The 14711-nt window shown below is 59.6% G+C and overlaps 1 protein-coding gene and 1 long non-coding RNA gene across 3 annotated transcripts in view; one reads left to right on the forward strand and one right to left on the reverse strand.

Annotated features, from left to right (window-relative positions):
* The window catches only part of COL4A2 (collagen type IV alpha 2 chain), a 158695-nt gene that overhangs the window by 132042 nt on the left and 11942 nt on the right, over positions 1 to 14711 (forward strand). For both annotated transcript variants that reach the window (XR_011259529.1, XM_069602009.1), the window contains exons 25-37: positions 880 to 1081; positions 1425 to 1484; positions 2987 to 3043; positions 3695 to 3802; positions 6054 to 6275; positions 7869 to 8030; positions 8656 to 8826; positions 9499 to 9642; positions 10885 to 11007; positions 11220 to 11401; positions 12047 to 12110; positions 12300 to 12374; positions 14169 to 14276. Coding sequence is in view for 1 of the 2 variants with exons in the window: in XM_069602009.1 (XP_069458110.1) it covers positions 880 to 1081; positions 1425 to 1484; positions 2987 to 3043; positions 3695 to 3802; positions 6054 to 6275; positions 7869 to 8030; positions 8656 to 8826; positions 9499 to 9642; positions 10885 to 11007; positions 11220 to 11401; positions 12047 to 12110; positions 12300 to 12374; positions 14169 to 14276 (1678 nt within the window). In the remaining variant the exon portion in view is untranslated. The remainder of the gene's footprint in view (positions 1 to 879; positions 1082 to 1424; positions 1485 to 2986; positions 3044 to 3694; positions 3803 to 6053; positions 6276 to 7868; positions 8031 to 8655; positions 8827 to 9498; positions 9643 to 10884; positions 11008 to 11219; positions 11402 to 12046; positions 12111 to 12299; positions 12375 to 14168; positions 14277 to 14711) is intronic.
* Positions 6098 to 14555, reverse strand: LOC138446709 (uncharacterized). Its single transcript, XR_011259530.1, has 6 exons — positions 14105 to 14555; positions 13645 to 13745; positions 11984 to 12722; positions 10534 to 10655; positions 10233 to 10321; positions 6098 to 7225 (listed from the first exon to the last, which is right to left on the reverse strand). It is a non-coding gene; the product is annotated as an uncharacterized lncRNA (long non-coding RNA).

Consider the following 14711-nt stretch of genomic DNA (forward strand, 5'->3'; position numbering starts at 1 on the left):
CCCCTTTTGATGAGCAGTAATCACAGTTTTTAAGGAAACAGTGATTGGGGTTGGGGCCAAGCCCAGTGGGAAGAATTGAAAGAAAAAGCAGAAATAAACATTCCTCCTGCTGTGATGTAGCGTGAGAGACCTGCCCCCTCTGCCAGCTGAATATTCCTAGACGGAGAGGGGAACCCTTTTTCCAGGATTGCTTGTAAAACACACAACTTCGTTTTTGCAACACATGCACACCCGTGTTGCAAGAGAGTGTGTGATAGAGGCAGAGCCCCCAGCCTCCGCTCTGCGGGAAGACGGAGGGCAGGCGGCGAGGGGCAGGTGGCCGCGGACACCAGAGCCCTCCTCCCCACTCCGAGCTCATCCCAGCCCGAGGAGCGCAGTGAACTGGACGTGGGGGAGCTCTCTGCCTCCCGCTTCCGCTCTGCTGGTCCCACCATCTCTACTTATTCTAACAAGCTCGCTGCTCTTTCTCGTCCAAAGACTTCCTCCCATTTGCCACTGTACTGCCCCTTGGGAATAAGAGACCGGTCACAGGTGCTAAGTCCTAAAGATAAAATAACGTGTTCCTGCCCCGTTTAGCCAGATCTCTGCCTAACTGCTCTCTCAAAGAATTCCTCCTGAGAATGCGGGTCCAAGCAGAGCTTGGAAAGGAAAAGTACTCAGATTCCCATCCTCTAGAGTCTTGTTCATGGCTGCTGTGACGTCTGTCCTTTATTTCTGTGACCTGGCCAGACTGTGGCTGGGGTTCCTGTTCTTCCCTGCTGTCTTCTGCCCCCCCCCGTGTCCATAGCGCAGAATTCGGGGATCGCGGCAGTGGGCCTGGCAAGATGGCTGTCTTCGAGGCTTCCATGTGCTATAAGAGATGTTCCGCATTTCTCACAGGGCGATGGCATCAAAGGCCCCCGAGGGGACGCGGGCCAACCAGGAGCCCCCGGCACAAAGGGCCTTCCAGGGGAGAGGGGCCCCCCAGGACTGGGCCTGCCAGGCCTCAAAGGCGAGCGCGGCTTCCCCGGCGATGCTGGATTGCCCGGACCACCAGGCTTCCCGGGGCCTCCCGGCCTCCCCGGCGCTCCAGGACAGACCGGTACGGGGGCCCAGGCTCGCCTGTTTCACAGTCGTGAGACACTGCTCTGCACCTGCGGCTCTTCTCCAGCGTGCGTGAGAGGGGAGGGCGGGGCGTCACACGGGGTGCTGTGCTGCTACCGCAGGTCTCAGCGTGGCACCCCGCCACGGGGTCTTCAGACCCAGCGCGGGCCCTCACCCGTGCTGGACGCACAGAGGCTGAGCACGAAGTTCAGAAACGGGCCTCCAGTGCCCCGCCCGCCCCAGCCTCCCCACCACCACACACACACGTGCACACACAGATAAGCCAGGCACTCTCCACTGCTGCACAATCGCCTCACCCTGTCGCTACATCTCTCTCCCAGATTGTGACTCAGGTGTGAAAAGACCCATCGGAGCAGACGGCCAGGAGACCATCCAGCCAGGTACTGTCACGACAGGACCCTTAGAAACTGTTGATAGAGTTTGTGCTCATGGAGAGCGGCCGGGGGTCCCACCGGGGGCACGGAACCACTGTCAGAGTAGAAACACGTGCGGACTCGCCTTAGAACCCAGGGCAGGGCCGGGGATGACCACGTGTCACCAAGTTGCCCCTACAGTATGAAGCCTCTGTTTACAGGGTCGGTAAGACTCAACGGATAAACAAGTGCTTTCTCACCCAGAACATGTGTCTCTATGTGTGTGAAGGACAGCTGTGCATTACTGACCCGTTAAACAGGGTGAGGATCCGGCCCACATGTGAGAAGATTTTGGTCCAGCCGTGAGTGAGTGCTTAAGAGAGCAGGGCCGATGGATATAGAGAGGAGGCCTGGTGGCCCTGGCTCCGTGGAGGGGCGGGGGCAGTCCAGAAGTGGACCTGGCTCCCATCAGACAGGCGAAGTCTCCAGCCGGGGGGCCGAGAAGCTGAGGAGGGGGGCCAGGCAGAGGGATGGGTCCAGGGGGCACACGCTCAGGACCGGAAGAGCAGAGTGCAGAGGGTGAGGTTTTCAGAGTCGAAGAAGCTGGCAGGCCATTTGGACATCGGGGTGGCAGTGGCTTGCCTGTGGGAGTCGAGGTCTGGGGCCGCCTCCCAAGATGCAGGCTGGGGTTGGAGAAGAGCATCAAGGCCTGTGGACCCCGCCACAGGGTGTGCAGGTGGGTTAGGCCCTCGGGCCAGGGTGCAGGGCGGGAACAGCAACCCTGGAGCTTCCAGCGGTCTGGCCAGTCTCGCCAGGAAGGCCCTGGGGGTGCGGCTCTGCAGGCTGGAGGCCCGGCCCCCTGAAGACGTCCAGGGTCCGTCCTTTTGATGACCTGGGCTGGCCGTCTGTGCACCTTGGACCACTTCTGTGGCAGGGGAGCCCACAGCTCCTCTATGGCCGACAGATGGGGCCGAGGTAGGAGCCTTGCCGGATCCCAGGCCGACGGACAAATGGCCTCTCAAAGAACCGCTGCTCCTGCGCAGGCCCCCAGCCTGACAAAACGACCCTGCATGGTGTCCCCAGCAGAGGCGGCCACCGCCGGGTCTCGTATGCACAACCCAGCAGCAAGTCGTGGCCGTTCTGAACGTGATCAAAGTCACAGAGCACCTTTCGAAGGCTTCCTCCATCCCCGGTGGAAATTTCCAGACAAAGAAAGGCATCCATACTGGCTGACACGCATGGGGGGACCAGATGAACGAGGCTGACTTGCCCTGACAAGGGGGACCCCCCCACCAGCATGGCCCCCGTTAGCCTCCGACGGGACTGCCTTCATTTGCATTTTATATTAACATTACGACTGTGTTACACAGTGACATTAAAGTTGCATCAGCATCGAGATTAATTGAATCATCAGATCACCCTGATCTTTCAATCAGGTTTTCACAGCCAATGCTCTTGGCCTTAGCAACGTCTGATGCCATGAGCTGGGTGTGCACAGTGGTTAAAACGGCCCTCTTCTGTCTTGGCAGGTTGTGTTGGAGGACCCAAGGGATCCCCAGGCCAGCCCGGTCTCCCCGGCCCCCCAGGTAATGGAAAAGTCCTTCCCGCCCTGCTCGGAGCGTCCCCACCTTCCCTGCCCCTCTCTGGCCCTCCTTCTCCACCTCTGGTGGCCCCCCTGCCCAGACGTCCTGGGCTCTCGGTACAGTACTGCACACTGGCTGCTTCTGCGGGGGGCTGGCTTGCGCTCGTCGTTGCAGTGAGCGAGTTGAACCCTGAGCCTGTTGTCCACACGGCTCTCCATGACCCTCCCTGCCCAAGCCCTGGAGAGGCCTGTCGGCCCTGGACCCCACGTAGGCGCCAAGGCTGCTGCCCCCGAGTGCTGACCACTCCCAGGGGGCGGGCTCAGAGACAGTTCTCAGCAGGTCCCGGGGAAGCAGGGTCCAGAAGGTACACCCGTCAGGTGAGAGGAGAGAGGTGTGAACAGCACGCAGCTTCTGGTATAGACTGACGTTCCATGGCTGGTCTTCAGTGACCCTCAGCTGCTGGTGTAGACCCACACTTAGCCCTGTCAGGTGCCAGGGGTGCTGTCTGTGGACTGATGTCCCCTGGGCTAATCACTTCCCAGTTTCCTAAGAGACCGTATGGGGTCAGGGGCCAGCCTTGACCCCCTCTGTCTCTCTCCTGCTGGGGTCTCTTTGTAGCTCTGACATGTATCTGGGTCTCCCTGGGTCATTTAGGTGCCAAAGGCCTCAGAGGAGTTCCAGGATTTTCAGGAGCCGACGGAGTGCCAGGGCTCAAGGGTCTCCCAGGAGATCCAGGTCGAGAGGGATTCCCAGGACCCCCAGGTGAGTCAGGGTGGGATGCCGCTCGGCCCCGTAGGTTCGGGGAAGGACTGTGTGTACAATCTGGATGCTCCAGCTCCGTTGTCTTAACATTTAGAAACTCAGTACATGCTCGATGACAATTTTTGCTCGTCCTTGGGAAATTAAAAAATGTCTCCCTTTTCATCACTGATCTTTTGTGGAAGAAACTTACAGATCTTACATGGAAAAAAAGAAAAAGACAAGTCGGCAGAAAGGTTTTTCTCTGGTGGCCTTGAGACAATCTAAGGACAGGTGAAGTTACCCTCTGAGCCCTCGTCGCCGATATCTGATCTGCTGATCGCTCACTGTATACCACGCAAAGAACACCTGTGTTTTGCTGTTCACGGCACTGCCTGTCTGCGCTGCGGTTTACAGCTTGTCTGAGTCAGCAGTTCAAACCATTTCATCTACATTTGACCCAGCAAAGCGTCATGGGAGCCATTGAGTGGCTGAAAGAGCTTAAACCCTTGAGCTGTATATGGCGGGAAACGCGCGTGCTTCCAGTAATGAACAGTGGGCAGGAGTTGGCAGTACCTGCCTGCGTGTCCACAGACCCTGGAAAACGACTCAGTGACCCCAGACACAGCTGTCCCTTTGGGGTCCCGGCTCGGAGGGGGTGCGGGAGCCCAGCTGCGTTACTTGGTGTGCAGAGGGCCACCAAGGGAATCGTGGCACTGGGGAAACGTATTATCTGAACAAAGCTATAGATGGTTTCACTGAGCCCCCCCGCCGCAAGCCAGACATGCGCTGCAGGATCCGGGCCACATCCTCTCCTAGGCTCCCTGGAGCCACTCTCGCCGCCCCGCACTGGTGAAACATCGAAACTCCCTACTTCTAGAAAGCTCTCGGTTGGAATGAAACCTGCCTCCCAGCAGGTCTCTGTTGATTGTTCCTGGAGTCACTGGTTCTGCTCCGTAAACACCCCTCACCCACAAGGCGAAACGGTGGCCGCACGCCCCATAGACATCTCGCAAGTGGGCAGACCCGGCACCAGGAAGGCCAACATTTCTTTTTATCACTCAATATCTGTCCCCGCAGAAATCTCCCGCCCTTCTGTGACTGCCCTCCAGCTTGCCAGCATTCCTTTCAACCAAGCTCCAGGCACCAAACAGAACATTCCGGGTGTCCGGACTCTCGCAGAACAGTGGATTCCTTACATGCAGACCCTTAGCAAACGTGTTCAGCAGAGAATAGCTGAGCTGTGCCCCTCCCCTGTCGTGTACTCGGCCAATTGCCCTACTCCTAAGTTTACAGCTCAGGATCAGCCCCTGGTGGGCCTTCTTCCTGGAGTCAGTGTCCCAGGCCACAGGGACCGTGCCTTTCACATTGTGTTGCTCCGTGGTTTGCAGAGCTAGGAGGCCTGCCCCCTGGGTCTGTTATCAAGGCCTTGGAGAGAAGCAAGGGGAAGTGTTTCCACATTTTGCCGCCCACTTGGGATGTTGAGAACTTACAGCTTTGTCCCTTTGGGGACAGTGCGTGCACTGAAGTGAAGTGTGAATCGTTTTGAGAGGATGCTAATTCATTTTTCTTTTTTCACAAATGATAACACTTTATTATAGAAAAAGCGTCCATCCCAAATACAGGATTCTGTAAACACTGGTAGGTGAGCAAGTGCAACTTTAAATGTAAATACAAAGCAAAGAGGCAAAACCTACAAGCATTTTGCCTTTAAGAGAAAATGTCACGTTCTCCTTCAGAAGTGCTCCCACCCCAGCACGAATGCAGCTTCATCTCCCATAAAGGCATCGTAGCATCAGCCTATAGGACGGTTAGGATGCTAATATGTTAATACCTTCTTGCCTTGAAAACGAAGGGGATTTAGGAACCGCAGTTCGTACGCCCAGCCGAGCAGGCTTAAACGGCGGGAACTGGCCAGTGAGTCAGATGTGCCCTCCTCAGACTGGAGGAGGTCACAGTGCTTGTGAAAGCCTGTTCCTCATTCGGGCCTGCCCGCTGGTGTCCACAACCTCCCTGCTCATGACCCCAGACCCACGAATGCTGAGGGCTTCAGTTCAGGGAGCGCTGACCCGGCCGCCCCCTGGTGCACCTTAGCTACCGTGCAGGGCTGGGGTCAGACTCGGGGAGGCAGAAGGACACCCTTGGGGGCCGTGTGGGTTCGAGACCAGAGATGCGGCGGGCACTCGAGCCGACCCCCCACACCAGACCCCTGCTGTCTCCCGTCTCTTTCTGATGCTGACCTCTGCCTATGGGGACGCCCTGTGTTTCCTTTCAGGGTTCATGGGACCCCGCGGCTCCAAAGGCGCAGTGGGCCCCCCCGGCCTGGATGGACTCCCTGGCGCCTCCGGCCTACCGGGGCCAGTTGGGCCCCCAGGGGACAGGGGCCTTCCTGGAGAAGTGCTGGGGGCCCAGCCCGGGCCCCGGGGAGACTCTGGACTGCCTGGACGCCCCGGGCTGAAGGGCCCTCCCGGAGAGAGAGGCCCACCTGGCTTCAGGGGTGAGTCACGGAGGCAGAGGAGAGGGGCCGCGGGGCCACTGCTCCGAGGCTCCCTGCGGGGGTCGGGGTCGAGAATCCCTCCTGGGGCTAGGGGAGGAGCCCAGGACCGCCCGCGGGACCATGGGTCTCCATCCTGCTTGTCCTCTTTGTTCTGGCGTTCCTGCAGAACGTTCTAGAGCAGTGATCGCCGTGCTGTGTACACCGGGGGTCCCCAGCCGTTTTGGCACCAGGGGCCAGTTTCATGGAAATCAGTTCCTCTGTCGATGGGGAGGAGGGATGGGAATAATAGGAAGCGACAGGTGAAGCTTTGCCCATCCACCACTCACCTCGAGCTGCATGGTCCGGACTCCCCCCCCACCCCCCCGCCACAGACTTGCACTGGTCCCAGGCGGGCGGAAACCGGTGTGGGGCCCGCCGCTGCAGGACGGGTGCGGTTGGCATGAAGAAGCCAGGGGCGGGCCGTGCTCAGAGAGGGCTTGCGAGGAAAACAGACGGTCTGGCACGCAGCTCAAGGTGTGGGTGCAGAAGGGATGGGTTTAGAAAACGTGACGTTCACCACCTCATCCGTGCGTGTGCAGCAAAGCGGCAGGGTGCCCGTTGACTGCTGTGTGAACAAGGTACCCAAAGCCTTCCGTGTCCAGTTTATGCAAAACGGGCTCCGAGAGCCCAGAGCGCAGACTTCCACGGGCTTGTGCTGCTGGAGTGGGTGGGATGACCGCCAGGCCGTTCGGGGTCTCCATCAGAGAGGCATCAGCTGTTAGGACATCAGCTGCGCTGTCCTCAGCCCAGCGTCTGAGCCCAGGCTGACCGGGGCTGCCTCCGGGGTGTGAGACGTGACATCCCCCCTGCAACGGCCTCCAGACCAGTGGGCATCCTTCACGAGCGACACTGAGGGTTCTTGACTGGCAGACGGAGGCCCCACCCTCAGGAGTATGCGCCTGCCCACCTTGCTGCAATCAGAGTATAAAACCTTTGCCTGAGCTCTTTCACTGAAGGATGCCTAGATTTTTTAAATGTAGCTGTTTCCCCACAGACTTCAAAAAGTCTGAGCGAAACCACAGAAAACAGCAAGCCTGTGGGGGATTCCCACATTCAGCATCACCTTGATGACTTGCTGGTCTAGGCAGAGGATTTTGTCTGGTCAAAGCTCTGGCTTCCGAAGCATCAGTTTGGGGAAACTGTTTGCACGTCTGTTCGACCATCCCTGGCAGGAGCAGCGGGCAGACCAGCATGTCACACAGCTGTTTACTGTGCTTGTCAAGAGCATTTTAAAACGTGGCCAAATGCTCAAAAGGTAGCATCGAGTGAGAAAAGCTAGATGAAAACCGCGCTTGAAGTGAGACGTCCGTTCCGCAAATACCTCCTGCGTGTCTAGTCACGGGAACTGAGGCCAGAAAGAAGTCAAGCAGGATGGTAGTGACTGGCTCTGGGGGAGAGCGGGAGCTCCTTCCCCCTTGTCTTTGTGCTTCTGTGTGTTTCCCTGACTCCTTCCCACCTGCAAAGCCTGTTGTTACAGGACAGCGCTGAGGAGCAGCTGTCCCCTGCAGTGAGCCACGCGGGGCTGGCTTCACGGTCTCATCTCCCCTCCCGCAGGAAGCCAGGGCATGCCAGGGATGCCAGGCCAGAAGGGCCAGCCAGGCTCCCCGGGATTCTCGGGCCAGCCGGGACTGCCAGGAGCGCCAGGACAGCACGGCTTCCCAGGAGCGCCTGGCCGGGAGGGGCCCCTGGGGCCCCCGGGCGCCCCCGGCTTTGAAGGTAAGGACCCGCGCTCCCATCTAGCGGAGGGAGGGCTTGGGTGTGCCCTAGGGAGCCCGCCCTGCAGAGCCACCGGGGCTCTGAAAGCGCCGCACATGGCCCGGCTCGGAACAGGAGTTCATCATTCCGCAGTCGGAGGCTGGTAGCCCACGGTCACGGTGGCGGCCTGGCTGGTCCCTCCCAGGCCCCGTCTCCGTGGTGGGCGGCCGGCCAGCTTCTCCCCACGCCCTCACAGGGACACCTCCTGTGCCGGCATCCTCATCTCTTCTTTCTATAAGGACGCCCGTCATCCTGGCTTAGGGTCATCCTCGCAACCTCGTTTAATTGACCTCGGCCCCCTCTCTGAAGGCCAGCTCTGAATGCTGTCACATCCCGCGGTCTGGGGCTGGGACGTGTGTGCTGGACACAGTCTAGCCCGTAACAGGTTCAGGACACACGTGTCACCAGACAGGAGGGTGCACCACTCACACCTTGACGCTCACCTCTGAGGTCACACTTCCCAGCATCTTTCCCAGATGTTTTTCTAACCAAGAGCTGTTACAACCGAGGTCTCCAAGGTATCCTGAGAGGAGTTCCCTCTGTGCGGCCAGTTCATCCTGCCTTATGTCCCTCCCCCTCCTGACAGGTCTGCCTGGAGACAGAGGGGAGCCGGGGGACACTGGCGTCCCTGGCCCCTTGGGCAGGAAGGGCGGCTCTGGGGACAGAGGCGACCCTGGGCAGCAGGGAGAGAGAGGTCACCCTGGACTCCCCGGATTTAAAGGAGTGTCTGGAATGCCTGGTACCCCGGGACTGAAAGGTGAGCGCAGAGCACGGCCACAGGCCTGCCTGGGGGCGGGGGCAGCCCCGCGGGGTGGGGGTCCCACCTTGCAGTGCCCGGCGGCTCTGGGCCCTGGGGACTGCGGACGCTGCCCAGGCTGGCTGTGACTGCTGTGCCCAGTGTGTCTACTTACACGGTGCGGGGGGCGGTGTCTGAGGAGCAGGCCTCACTACCTTCGAGGGGGACTCCCCTGGGAGGCGGGATTCAGGTCCGGAGGCTGGCTGCTGAACAGACACCCCAGCAAAGGGAAGCACTGGGTCCCCAGCCTAGACCTCCCTGCTGGAGCGTGAGGCAGGGCCTCTGGCCCTTGACTGAGGCGGGGGCGCCAGCTCTGTTTTCTGGCCTTTGCAGTGCTGGCACCAGGCTGACTCCCGGGACCTCTTTCTAACCCAGTAGAAAGACCACGGTGCAGTGACTTCCAGTTTCCTCCTTTTTGTCCACTTGCATTGGCCTTGCGTCTCGTCCCCAGTGGCCCACAGGCTGACTCTGCCCTCACGGCACAGAAGGTCCCCTTAGGACGTGCTGAGAAACCCTACTGAGAAACCTTACTGAGGTTGAGAGTCTCAGCGCCTCCTCACACAAGTCACAGAGGGGCTGCCACTGCGCTGACCATCTGTGCCTAACCCAGGGCGTTTCTTGTTCTCTCTGTAGGGGCCAGGGGCTCCCCCGGGATGGATGGCTTCGAAGGCATGCTCGGCCTCAAGGGCAGACCTGGGCTCCCGGGAATCAAAGGAGAGGCAGGGTTTTTCGGAATTCCGGGGCTGAAGGGCCTGGCTGGTGAGCCGGGTGTGAAAGGTATGTCCCCTCTCAGCCAGACTAAGACTCACTTTCAGCAGGGCCGACACTGCTCAGTAGACAGGAACCCACACAGTAGACACCGTTACAGAAGAAACTAGCTCCAGGGACTTGGTCCTGGCCACGGCGCACTGGCCGTGGAATAAGGGAGTGCCCCGAGCCGAAGGACACTTGAGAACCAGGCTGACCCGGCTTTAAGAACCAAAACATCCTGAGAAATGCACCCCGGGCATGTTCTGAAGGGCAGGAAGCACCTTTGGTGAAAGAAGGACACGGCAGTCCAGGTGGAAAGGTCCACTCCATGCAGAGTCGGTGACCCCCAGGAGGCAGCCTGGACCACGCCCCGGGCCCACCCCGGTGGGGAGACGGTGACCCCCAGGAGCGAGGCTGAACCAAGCCCCAGGCCCACCCCGTGGGAGGCGCGCGTTGAGGAAGAGTGTTCCCAACAAGCTGTGTTTCCATGACGTTTGTTCAGACACCCTTGTTCTGAAAGTGTCATCACCGTCCTTAAAATTAGTGAGTTATTATTAACAAGCGTGGACGGGGATGCAAAGACCTGGAGCCTCAGACCCCACTGGGGGAACCCTCACCTGGTGCGGCCGGGCTGGTGAAGCTGGTGGTGCCTTAGAAAGACAGAGATACCTGGCAAATCTTCCCGGTGTGCACTCCTGGATGAGAGCTGAGAACAGGTCCACACAGAAACTCGTGCACAAATTTCACGGCAGAATGCTTCACACAGTAGCCCCAGCCAGAAACACCTCTGACAACCACCACAGATAAAGAAAACGTGGCCTAGCCGTATGGAGGAATACTATTCACCTGCGAAGAAGATTAGGCTCAGACACATACTGCAACACCGCGGATGCAACTTGAAAACACTGTGCCAATCACCTGCTTCCGTGTGTTGAAATGTCCAGAACAGGCCGATCCACAGAGACAGGAAGGGAGTCAGTGGTTTCAGTTGCTGAGAGAGGGGAGACAGAGGCGGGGACCGCTTGTGGGTGCAGAGTTCTCTGGGGGGGTGGAGATGTTCTGAAGTCAGTGGTGGTGGGGAGGATAGGGTTTCCCATCACCTGGGTCCCCAGCTCACAGTCTCAGGGGAGCCTTGCCACCCGGGGCCCAACCCAGCAGGACCCAGGCTCTGCAGAAAGGAAGGCCAACGCAGCCGAGTGGCCTTTCCGACGTGGGTGCTAATGCCTGCCTCGGAGGTCCAGGCGGTGACCTCATTCTATTCCCTTCCAGGCAGCCGAGGAGACCCTGGACCCCCAGGACCGCCCCCCATCATCCTGCCCGGAATGAAAGACATCAAAGGAGAGAAGGGAGACGAAGGCCCCATGGGACTGAAAGGATACCTGGGCCTGAAAGGTGAGACCCCACCCAACCTTGGAGCTGGCGGCCTGGGGTCCCCTGCTTGCCTGGCCCCGATCTGTCTGAGGGCACAGCAGGGGTGCCCCTGTGCCCACATCCACGCTTTGCAGCCCTCCCGACACCTTAGGTCTGCCCGAGGGGCTGGAGCGGTTCCCGGAGGCAGGGGAGCAGAGTAGGGTCCCCAGCACGTCACGCCCCTCTTCCTGCAGGCCTTCCTGGAATGCCAGGCATCCCTGGGCTGTCAGGAATCCCGGGGCTGCCCGGGAGACCTGGCCACATCAAAGGAGTCAAAGGAGACACTGGCGTCCCCGGCGTGCCCGGCTCCCCGGGGTTCCCTGGCGTGCCCGGCTCCCCCGGAGTCATGGGGTTCCAGGGCTTCACAGGCAGTAGGGTAAGTGGACACCTCCTGGGAGCGCCTCTCCCCAAGGCCTGCTGGCCCGAGCACTGCGGTCCACAGCGTGGGGCTGACATCTCACTTAGGAGCTGAGAGCCTCTGGGAAAATCTCTGCGCCTCTCAAATGTGGGGAGATAACGGGGCCCGCCTCGCAGGGCTGCTCTGAGGCTGCAGTGGGCTCCTGAGTCGGGGTCCGGCACATTCGCCCGGGTCAGCCTGGCGGAGGGCAGGGTGCAGTCCTGATTGTGCCCACTGCCGTCACTGTGTTACTGACGTTATTAATTGCAATAAAACCGCCGCTGTTGGGGCTTCTCTGACGGTCCCACGGTGCAGACTCCACCTTGCCCTGCAGGGGCTGCGGGTTTGATCCCTGGTCGGGGAACCAAGACCCCACACGCCACGCAGGGTACGGCCAAAAAGAAAACCACTGTTGCCACTACTTTGCAGTTTAGTAAGAACAAGTGTGTGGACCATCTGCTATTACTATATTACACTGGAAAACTTGGGGACTTTTCTACAAAATGATGGCATAAAAACACCTTGAGAACTGGTTTTAGCACAATAGCTGGGTATGCTCACCCTTCAAAACTGCAGACCTCGTGAACAGCCTGTGAGATGGTTTCCTGTTTGACTTTGCTCCAGGGTGACAAGGGTGCTCCCGGGAGAGCAGGCCTCTTCGGCGAGGTTGGCGAAACCGGTGACTTCGGTGAGTGTTGCTGGGAAAAAAACAGGCCACCCCCGATCCAGAGCACCCTGGGCAGCGTGGGGACGGTGGGCCCACAGGTGCTCTTAGTCATTTAGAAGCAAATTATTCATATTCAGATTGTAGCACCATAGAAGTTACAAAAGTAACCTCAGGATCCCTGACCTCAGCCATCTTTTTCGCACCTGACAGGCGACATCGGAGACACGATAGATCTGCCCGGGAGCCCGGGCCTGAAGGGGGAGCGGGGCACCACCGGAATACCAGGTACCCGAGTCGTCCGCCTCCCCCGTGCTCCGCAGCCCTGCCCCTCCTCGGCAGTCACCGTGAGCAGGCTTGCGCACCGTGCCATTACCTACGGAGCCCACGGACCACGTTGTAGGGATGGTCTGAGGTCTCCAAGCCCAACATGCAAGGAGTGGGATTTTTTATTACATTGAGTGTGAGGACGTCAGGAAGCCTGTATCTCCCTGAAAGGGAAGATGGCGAGAAGCAGCGCTTGGTGGTGGGAGTAGCTGCAGCCGCTAAAGTGTACCGCCTGAGCCTGGGCTCCTGGGATGGTGATGCACAAAGCAGATGATGCAATGGCCGGAGGCCCTGCAAGCAGTGAAGGGTCTAGAGGAAAAGGAAGTGGGAGTCAGACCCCTCTCCTGAGTGAGACAACAAGGAAGGCACCCCCCCCCAGCCTATGGACGTCAGGGGGTGTCACGCCCCCTCTGTAAGCATCCCTGAAGTTCAAGGTCAGAATTCCTGCCGGTGGTCACATCCCAAGGGACTTGGGCTAGATGCTTCTTCCTGGGTTTCTATCTCAGGAGACACCCCCCGATCCCCGGCCAAGTGCTCCTAGGAATGCTCAGAGTGAAGGAGTCTGTTCGTGTGATTGACCAACAAAGAGGGTGCTGAGCTGGTTCTTTAATGAGAATGAGCTTCAGGATGGGAAGGGGTGGTCTGTCTAGCTGGGGTCAGATCCTAAGGGACACTTAGGGCCAGGCAGCCCCGCCTCCGCGCTCCTCTGGACTCTTGTGGACCCATCTTTCGGCCTCCCGATGCTCTCGTCCCAGACACGGGATGCCTCAGGCTGGCTGGATCTCCCATCCGAAAGGATTAATCAGCGTCCCAGAAACACCAAAATGTGTGGCCCAGAATCTAAGTCTGCCAATGAGCAGCTTTGCCCAAGGAGTTCATTTAAAGGGCAGATTTCAGGTGTGATCCCGACCTGAGAGGCTCAAACAGCTCCTGCTTGACTAACTCCCCAGATTCCCCAGCACTGCACACATCAGCAGGCTCTCAGATGAGGGATCCGCCGCTCAGATGAGAGATCTGATGCTCAGATGAGGGATCTACTAAGATGAGGGATCCACTGCTCAGATGAGGGATTTGCCTCTCAGATGAGCCATCTGCTGCCACCCACCAAGGCACCAAACCCTGTGGCTCAGAGCACCACGGCAGCTGTACGCTGACCATTTCCGAGGCCAGGAATTCAGGAACAGGGTGGGTCTCATGAGACTCTATCACGAGGTCGGCAGGGCCGCCTCACCTGAAGGCTGGACTGGGCTGGACGATCCGGGGCCAGGGTGGTCTTGGCAGGAGGGCCTCTCCGGGGCTGCTCAGTGTCCTCACAACGAGGCAGCTGGCTTCCTGCAGAGCGGAGACAGAGAGCAGAGGCGCATGTGTGGCCTGGGCTCGAGGCGGCACCCTGTCCTGTCCACGGCGTCCTGGCCTCACAAAGCTGTGCAGCCCAAAGGCACAGCGCGGGGCGGGGTATCAGGCTGAGGGGGCGCCGCGGGCCGAGGGAGGCACGCAGCGGGATCTGCATCCCCACGCACAAGGGGAGCACCCGCGGGGAGGCAGCGTCCTTTTCCAGGCACCCCCGACCCCACAAGCCTCAACCCTCACCCCCGACCCCACGGGCGTTTACCTGCACCCTGACCCCACGGGCCTTTACCCGCACCCCTGATCCCACGAGCCTTTACCAGGCGCCCCTGAACTCCACACACCTTAAGCCCCAACTGCACGGCAGCTGTAGTTTGATCGTTCCAAGCAGCGCATCTGTGGTTCCAGGTCAAAAGGGATTCCTCGGCGAGAGAGGCACTGAGGGTGATGTCGGCTTTCCGGGGATCACCGGCCTGGCTGGAGTCCAGGGACCCCCTGGATTCCAAGGGCAAAAAGGTAAGGTGCGGCGGTCACAGCGCCCTCCTGGTACGCTGAGCCCGTGGTCTCCGAGGGCCCAGAACAAGGCTGGCCGGTTCTGCCTATCCACTCGTCCCCTGCAGTCACAGCCAGCAGCTGCCCCCGCGCGTCCATCCCCACATGCACACAGCCCGGCTGTGCAGGACCCGCGGCACTGACGGCCGTGTCTGTGTGTCCGTCTGTCTCTCTGTACGTGCCCAGACAGCTCCTGTGACGGCCCCCTTTTGGCGTCTGAGTTGCAGAGTTTGTCAGAGGGCCCGAGTTACGAGAGCAAATTCCTTTTGTGTTTTTCCTTGCTACTGTTGTGCTCGCTGTTGCCCAGCATTCGTGACCACAGGGAGGCTGGCCCGCGCAGGGTCTCTGGGCTCTGCCCAGCCTCCCGTGTGGACCCGAGAACGAGCATGTGCACACACG

The sequence above is a fragment of the Ovis canadensis genome, chromosome 10 (assembly GCF_042477335.2).
Source record: "Ovis canadensis isolate MfBH-ARS-UI-01 breed Bighorn chromosome 10, ARS-UI_OviCan_v2, whole genome shotgun sequence".
NCBI classification, from domain to species: Eukaryota; Metazoa; Chordata; class Mammalia; order Artiodactyla; family Bovidae; genus Ovis; species Ovis canadensis.